Source organism: Danio aesculapii, chromosome 5 (assembly GCF_903798145.1).
Source record: "Danio aesculapii chromosome 5, fDanAes4.1, whole genome shotgun sequence".
NCBI classification, from domain to species: domain Eukaryota; kingdom Metazoa; phylum Chordata; class Actinopteri; order Cypriniformes; family Danionidae; genus Danio; species Danio aesculapii.
Window position 1 is genome coordinate 25,538,252 of NC_079439.1, and position 9,182 is coordinate 25,547,433.

The window sequence follows — 9,182 nt, forward strand, 5'->3', positions numbered from 1 at the left end:
TCAAACAAATAACTCATTGGATGAGCTCAGTTTAGTTGAGGGCAGGATTTCCATCCAATAAATTTATTTAGCACTAAAAAACTATTTACACGATTAAATGCAATTGAGTTGGTCCAACATGATTTTATCAAATGAAAGTTGAAATACATTTGTATTTTTATTTAAGTTAAAATCAAAGGTTTGATGACATCATGGATGTCTATTATGTGTTGTACATTTCGAAGTCTCTTAGTTTTATTCAAAGTTATTCTAAATGAACTAAAAGAGCCATTAGATACAGTTGATTGAGACTGATCTCAGAAATAATTTGAGGACATTTATTGCTCACTAAGCAAAGCAGCAAACTGCATTTTTGCTAATTAAGCTGCCAACACCCAAAGCATGGGTGCTTCTGCAAGGTGGTAATCTCAAAACTCAAAGCATTACATGAAACTCTTCTAAATCTTCAAACTAAAGTGAAGATTAAACTCTAACAAGTCTTTCTAATAACCTTAAACACCTAAGATTACTTTTATTGTCAACATTTTCTTCTCTTAATTCAATCCCACACAAAGCATGTTGGGAACTACAAATCCTTTAACCAGCTAGTTGGACTAACACAATTCCTTCATGTTGTCCCAACAAAAAAACGCTTAAGATAACTTAGTGGCTTACAAATTTAAGTGAACTGAACTTAAAACAACTAAATTAGCCAAATAAATTGCAAGAATTGTGTTGTGTCAGCTCATTTTTAACAGGTAGTTTGAACAAGCAGCAGTAATGATTTTTTGAGTGTGTGTGTTTGTGTGTGTGGGGGAGGGGGTTAAATGTTCATAGAATTGTTTAAAGGGGAAAAAAAGCAGAAATTGGACATTTGTATACAGCGAATGCTCTTCACTTGTGTTCAATAAATAAAGTTAACAAAAAAAACTAGTTTTGAAAGAGATCACGCCTCAGCCAGGTAATAAAAAGTAAGGCAAAAGTAACCCAACATAACACATTACTTACCATAAAAACATAACTAAGTAACACCACTACTTTTTTGGGGAGTAACTTGATATTTTAATGCGCTACTTTCAAAAGTAACTTTCCCCAACACCTGCTCATTGTTAGGAATAATGTTGTAATGCCTTTTAACTGACTTTGACCCAATACGGTCAATTCATGATTAAATGAAAATACCATCAAATCTGTTGTAAGATTAAATTAAACGAATAAAAATGAGGCAAGTGTACATGAGAAACTATCAAAGGTTTTTTTAAGTACATCCAATTAAAACTGTGATATTATCAAATCAATAGTATCAAGATATTATAAATGCTCTGATAGATAAATAGTTTCAGTTGTGTAAGCACACGGCCATTTAAATGTTGTTGATGTGAAATTGTGGAGTCTGATCTCTCTCTGTCTGGTGGGTGTGGGGCTGAGTTTTGGGGTTAGTTTGGGGGATTGCTGTTGCTTTGGGAACAACCTGTGGAAGCCTCTGTTTGTTGCTAGGAGATCTTATGCTTTCAACAAGAAAATCTGGCTCCCCCTTCAACTGAACCCCCACATGAGCACACACACACACACACACACACACACACAATGGTCACTCGGTTTTGGAGTTTGCCAACTGATTAATTCTGAAAATAAGATGTTAATATCAAAACAAACTTAAAAGACTAGCTGATGTTCTCTATGGCTTCATGAATTGTACCCTTGCAATGTATAGCCTACTTAACAGGCTGGTACAGAATTTTCACAATTTAGAACAAACAATACATTAAATAAAAAGACAGGACGATAAAAATGAGTGGATAGATTTAATTTAATTTATTTATTTTTTAAATCCAATATATTTTCAGGTTTTTAATATATCATCTGCAGAGTACAATTATAATTAACTTCCAATGTGTTTTCTTATGGTTGCTACATTTATCGTGCACTAAAAGTGTATTTTCCTCAAGGTCAGAGTATCTCCTATTAAAACAAAGAGACTTTCATGAAAAGGTTAAGACAGAACCTTCCTGTTTTGTGTTTTCCTATTCATGACAAAATGGCCTCCTGATGTTTGTTGGTTGAACTTTTGTTGAAGTTTTTTCAAAATGGAATTAAATTGTTTTGACATTATAAGTAAGCCTTTTGTGTGTCCCTTTCCATATCTTTCAATTATTCAAAGTAATTTAAAAAAATATTATTTAAAAATAGTTCTTTATGAATATATACATATTTTTTAAGTATCGATAATACCTTTTTACTTGATCCATCTCTTGATATTTTCACCACCTAGACATTTGTGTTTATAACCCCAAAAAATATCAGTATGACTTCTAATTCACCTGTGCATAGACATATGGGATATCTCTTTCTCATGTTGTATGGATATACAGGGTGGGCCATTTATATGGATACACCTTAATAAAATGGGAATGGTTGGTGATATTAACGTCTTGTTTGTGGCACATTAGTATATGTGAGGGGGGCTTGTAAATAACTCATGAAAGAATAAAGTTTCGTTTAAAACCAAGCACATCATTGTTTTTCTTGTGAAATTCCCAACAAGTGTATTAAGGTGTATCCATATAAATGGCCCACCCTGTAGATTCTTCTTATATTAATTTCAAAGAACTTTATTGTTCAGTCTGATCAAAAACAGAGCTTGGCCCCCTCATACAAAATCACTTATACTAACCCTTTTTTAAAACACCTGTTGACTTTATAGACGTCTTCCTTCTCTGTCCAGCTTCCTGTAATAGCATTTATGGGACTATATTTGTCGTCATCTGCGCGAGTGTTTATAACTCCCATCCCCCTTTCAAAACTCTTCTTCCTCGGCATCTCCCCCTCAGTCCTCCCCTCCCCTCCACCCCCGATTAGCCGGTCCTGACTGCACCATTACCATGAGAATAGCGGGGAGCAGCGAGCGGGTTAAGCTCGGGACTGCTGAGAGAGGGGAGACGAGGCACTCAATGCAACGCTAATTTTCTGCCCGGTAGGAGAGCGAGAGAAAGGAGAACAAAGGCGAGCATAAGAGGCGCTGAGAACCGCGCGCTTTTACTGCGCGCACCTGCGTGCTCAAAAGCGCAGGACAATGAGCCTCCGAAACGGCCAATTACGGCCCGGACAGCCACTCGCTTTCTCTCCTGGAAAAAGCGGGTAAAGTATGAAAAAAACGAGAGAAAGGGAGGGATATTCTTCCGACCTCTGTGTTTTGATCCTCCTAACTTTTATCAGTTTTAATCGATGTCCACTTTCTTCTCGGGGTTAGGTGATGGAGGTCAGATGTCCTCTCAGCACTCGCCAACACCAAGGCCCCGTCCCTCCCAAACCAGTGTCCTCTACTCTCATTGTTCCCTTTACTTGCTTAATTTGGTGCGTTTTAGCTCATTATAATATTAGTCATATCGACTTAAACGCGTTAATGTCTGGTCCACAAGCCCGGTATCGTATTAACGACGAATTAAGCGGGTCCGCTGAATGGAGCGATTCGCTTTTAAATGGGAAAGGCTCATATAGTATATCCAAGTGAGTTTTGATTAATCATTGGAAAATGCTCGTTTCAGTAATTTCGCAATAAAGGACTATGTGTTTGGGCTGGGCTGTCTCGCTTATCACATTATCGTCTAATGCGTGAAAGTGTGTAGGTTGTGGCGCCATAGTAAAGCAGCACCTGCCATGTTATCGTTAAACAAACTCGAGGCTCACTTGCCAGCAATTTCTGCTTTTGAATTTCACAGTCTAAAGTGTTTTTGAATCAAACTGAATGTGTAAAATGGAAAAGAACAGATGAAATGCTAATTATATAAGTACCAGAAAGTTTTTAATAACCTGTAGCTTGAGGCCTCAACATTTCTGGGGCCCGCTGCCATAATCCTGTTATCAGTTCAGAAAATTTAGAGTAATTCTAAGAGGACTTATGTCTAGGGTTCATTTTGCTTAAGATGTTTTTATTATTATTATTATTATTATTATTATTATTATCTCTATTTTTGCAACACATTGCGTCTTTTTTTTGATCTACAAAATCAAATTAGATTTTTTAGACTGATTATTAATGTTGTGTAACGCATACTGAAATAGTTTTTCTAAAGCATTACATTATTGTTCTCACCGTAAAATTAAAATAAAAAAGTAGCATTGCTTTGCTCTTCAGTGTTTGAACTTCCAGCAGTGAAATTTAAACCACACTGAAATGAACTAAACTGAACTTCAACTCTGAAATCTGGACTGTACTAGAACTATGTTAAGCTGCTTTGACGCAATCTACATTGTAAAAGTGCTATAGAAAGAAAGATGAATTGAATTTTCATATTTGAATATAATGTAAACAAAAGACGAAAGACGAGTGTACAAAAATAATAAAATACTTTATTACATTTTTTTTGTGGTTTTTCTGTCAAGGTTGTCAAGTCACAAACAAGATTATTAACCCTTACTATAAGGGCGTAAAAGTAAAATAATAATAAAAAAACATTTCACAACAATACATTCTTAGTCAAACAGTCTTTTAACAAGCTCATAAAGGTTTCTTTTTTAATGAACATTATTCAAAACGTTTTGACTCCCCTTTTTACACAACTCTTCTATTCACAATCTTCTATTTCTCAGAGCAGTTGAGAATTAATTGTTCTTTTTTAATAGAAAATACAGTCAAATCCCTCTAAGCGGGATCTCTATTTCATTTTTCACTTTTAATGCAACAAAAATCTGTTGAACCTCATGGCATACATGAACCTACACTAACAAAAATGTCTAAACCGCTGTGCATTTCAAATTTTGCATTTACCTAAACAATGAAGAGCAGCACAATGTTACAGAGTCTTATGGTACGAAAGCTTAAAAGTTGGGAGATTCATTTTGAGGTGTTTAGATCATCAGGACAAGCAGCGACTGAGGGAATGTGTGCTCCATTCCCTTCTTTCCCTATATAGTGTTCACAACCATGCCTTTGAAATCAGTGAGAAATTAAACTAGCTGGTTTACCATGCAAATCATAAGCTGTTCAACCAGTCAACTGGTTGGCTCAACTCAACGGCTAGTTTATTACAGAAAAAAAAGTGTCACTTTACTACTACAAGCAGTCCCAACAGTGCACCGGGCCTCAATGACAAAATCATTGAATGCTAAACAGAAAACAAAGACATGGACCTTAAAAAAAACTGTGATAGAAAGGGGTGACACACATTCCACACAATATATTCTGAGGCACTTCAACAAGGCCAGAAGTCCAGCTGCCTTGGGTTTTCCAGTTCGACCATGTGTCCACACACCCTCATCCTTTTTTACAGTATCAAGTTAATGTTCACGCATCTTCACCCAACATCGGTGGCTCTCCAGACCCGAAACAGGAAGGTAAAGAAAGTTTCCTGATCAGATGTGTGTGAGAGGCGCCGTACCGGTGAGGTAATGCTGTTGGATGTTAGAGTAGCCTCTCTGTGCTCCACTGTCTGTGGTGTCTCCTCCAGGGATATACATGCTAATCATGTCCCTCAGGTCTCCTTGTAAAGGACCCCGCTGGTGGCTGTGGGCTCCGGTGGGAGAGTGAGACACCTGCTCTGGTTTCACCATGGACATGACTGGGCTGGGCTGCTGTGGAGTGCTGCTATAGGACATGGGGCTGGAGGGAACCAAGAAAAGACTATGAGTACACTTATTTAGTGAATATTATGTTATTACAAAGCACGCAAGAGCAATTGTAAACTTACTTGTAGGAGTTGGCACCATTCATGTAGGTCTGTGCGGTGGCCATGGCGGATGGATACTGCAGGGCGGACAAATCGTAGCGGTGCAGCTGCTGACTGTAGCCCAGCGCATCGGTCTGCATGCCGGGGTAACCACCGGTGTGACCCCAGCCGTAGCTGTCCATCCTCGGGCTTCCACCTGACCCTTGAGCCGCGGCTGCCGCCAGTAAGTTACCGGCTGACAGAGGATACTTAGCAGCCGGGTTGTCCTTTTTCAGCACGGGCTTCGTCTTACGACGGGGTTTGTATTTGTAATCTGGGTACTCCTTCATGTGCAGCGCGCGGAGCCGCTTGGCTTCATCAATAAAGGGTCGTTTCTCCGCGTCCGTCAACAGCTTCCACTCGGCGCCCAGGCGCTTGCTGATTTCAGAGTTGTGCATTTTTGGGTTCTCCTGTGCCATTTTGCGCCTCTGACCCCGAGACCACACCATAAACGCGTTCATGGGCCTTTTAACTTTATCCATAGGATCGCTACTCTGCTGTTGTTGGCTGTTGACAGCCGGTTTGGCGGATCCGTGGGTCACTCCACCGTTCAGCTGGGTCATCCCCTGCGCGCTCTGGTGCGTCGGTGGCACGGCGGACTTCATGTCGTGCTCCAGCATGCTGTACATGGCTGCCAACAGAAGTTAGTGGTGATACCGGAGTATCACCTTAAAACTAAAAAATAGCTTAAAATCAAATCCACTGACGCTAAACGTTTCGTGAACACGTGCGTCCAAAACGAGAGCGAACCGTCTGAGACTATAAGCAGAGGGGTTTGTAAACGCCTGAACACAAGCAACAAGTTCTGAAGTGACGTTAGTTTGCCTAAAAGCGAAAGAGGTCCGAGCTGAGCTCGCTGTGCGTCCTGCCTGCAACTCTTTCAGTGCTTGAGTGATAATAGAATTTCATCACTGTCCGCCTCCAGCTGCTTTCTTTCTCTGCACATTAGCATCACTAAAGAAGGGGTGCGGTGAATGTGGAGAGGCCAAGAGCAGGAGGAGGACTCGGTTTTGGGGAGAAGAGTTTCTGTCTTCACCTGCAACTCTTTAAACGGACTTTACAATATAACGCTTTGTTTTACAGTAGCCACCTTATTAGATTTGTTTCACCACAAAACCATTAGACGTCAGTTGCACGATGTTAATCAGTTTCACTTGTTAAATGTTTTGTTTGTTGTTGTTTTTCAGACTTGCGTGCTTTACAACTCGGTGAAATTGTAAATAACTCAAATATTAATTATGGCTACTTTCCCTCATTTTAATTATTTTAAATAAGACGTGACAGGTGACCGTCTACTAAACTTTGGGTCAGTCCATTAAATTGTTTTACAAAAATTTCCATAAAAATTGCTTTTCTCTCTCTCTCTCTCTCTCTCTCTCTCTCTCTCTCTCTCTCTCTATATATATATATATATATATATAAAGTTAACAAAGTTAAAAGTTGTATATTAGATGCAAATTAGATAAAAATAGAATTCTATTCTATTCTATTTTTCATTCTATTTTTTATCTAATTTGCATCTAATATACAACTTTTAACTTTATTTATTTATTTATATATATATATATATATATATATATATATATATATATATATATATATATATATATATATATGTATGTATTTTTATATATATCAAAAGTAAACTTATTACAGGATGCTTTAAAGTTTTAAGATAAAAAAGCAACAAGGTTAACCTTTTATATAGTTTAAAATAGATTTTATTGTTACTATACAATGGTTTTAGTTTTTTCAGACATGATGCCAGCATATTATTATTATTTTTGTAACAAGTTTACTTTGCAAATCACTGCATTGTCTTGATTTGAATAGCTACTGACAAAAGAGTAATTTATTATATCATGACGAGTTCACAATAATATGTTGTCATCATGACAAAGGATATTTTATCATTAAATTAAAAGTAGAGTTAGCATGATTGGTGCGTAATCTAACAACAAAATGGTATAAATTATTATATGTTGATGAAAATATGTGCTCATTATTCAAGAAGTCGAGAATTGTGTTTCGTCAGTGATCTAGGAAACCCCACAGTGATGGTATTTACAATTATAATTATGGAATTCATTTACAAAGTTCATTTCAATAGGACGGTGCTCTTTTGTCTGTAGGTTATTTTGTATTTATAGATTTCTGAAAAAGTAAATATAAAAAAGTAAACTGTAAACAAAGCACTTTTAATAGAAATATGGATAGGTGGAAAACTTTTTGTTTCTTGTTTCACTTTCAGCTATCTTCCCTGATTCGACTGAACTCTGGTGTCTTCCAACCCAGTGAGTCGTCTTCTCTAATGACCGCAGGTGTGAGTAGTTACTCCTTATCACCCAACCATCCATACACATTAGTTTCTATAGGCATCACTTCACACTTCTATTGTGAGCCCTGCATCCCCAAACACAGCCACTACGACTGACCATCAGTAAGAAGTGTGACAATGAACTCCCCCCCTCTGAGTTTAGCTTGTACTAACACATCATCTGAATGTTCCTATAAGGCCTCCAAAAAAGCTGTTATAAAAATGACTTCATTAGGTTCACTTTAACAACTTATGAAAAGTTACTGTTCAATAGACTGCATTACTTTTAAATCAGCAAACAAATGCATCCAGAACAGGATGAGGAGTTTCTTTAGCCCTTTCTCTTCCCTTTTGTTCTGCTTTCTCCTGTTTAATCATTGATGACACATATAATGCAGGCTGAGGGTCATTTTGCTAATAGAGTCGGAACATATTTGTAATTTGTTTAGGTTTGTTCTGTTTGTATCAGCTACCAATGTAGTAACAGATTTGAGGATGCTTAAAGAATTTAGTGGTACAGAGCTAATTTGTAATGCATGGTTAGAACATAACCCAGCGACACAATAAAACTTTTATTTTGAGGTTCACATCAAATGAAACTTGTGATTTTTTTTAATGTAAAAACAGTAACGCAAGCATCTACTAATCTAGATTCACGTAACTTTTTGGGAAAATCAAATGAAGGGTTGAAATGAAATTACTATTGTTCTCAGGGCTCTGTGTGCAAGTTCAACAATTTCACTTTTATGGCAAAGAATGGAATATTTTCATTCCCATGGACATTACGAGTGCTTCTTGGACATTACTAGTGCTTCTTTGCTCTCTATTTTTAAGTCTAGACTTCAGACACATCTAATCTTTATTGTGCATTGTTGTCGTAATACTATTATTCTTATTATTACTTTTATTGTTATTGTACTGCTTTAAAATGTGTGTTATGGTTTTGTTCAGCACTTTGGTCAGTGCCAAACTGAAGTTAAATGTGCTTTATGAATAAACTTTACTTACTAGCTTACTTAACTTTAAAGTGAAATAATCGAACAAACACAGGAGGCTTAGAAAAACTCTTCAAATGTAAAAATCCTTATGAAGTAATTTAACGTAATGTATTGTAACATGTTTGGCAAATGGGCAAAACTGATTCGTGGCCAAGTAAAAGACATAAACTGAATTTTACAGTT

At 37.2% G+C, this 9,182-nt stretch overlaps 1 protein-coding gene across 1 annotated transcript; it reads right to left on the bottom strand.

The window, feature by feature from the left end:
- Positions 1-4,309: 4,309 nt before the first annotated feature.
- Positions 4,310-6,570, bottom strand: sox19a (SRY-box transcription factor 19a). The gene is made up of 2 exons (XM_056457725.1): positions 5,667-6,570; positions 4,310-5,578 (listed from the first exon to the last, which is right to left on the bottom strand). The coding sequence occupies exons 1-2, from the start codon at positions 6,311-6,313 to the stop codon at positions 5,332-5,334; spliced, it is 894 nt and encodes a 297-aa protein (XP_056313700.1). The 5' UTR covers positions 6,314-6,570; the 3' UTR covers positions 4,310-5,331.
- Positions 6,571-9,182: the final 2,612 nt, after the last annotated feature.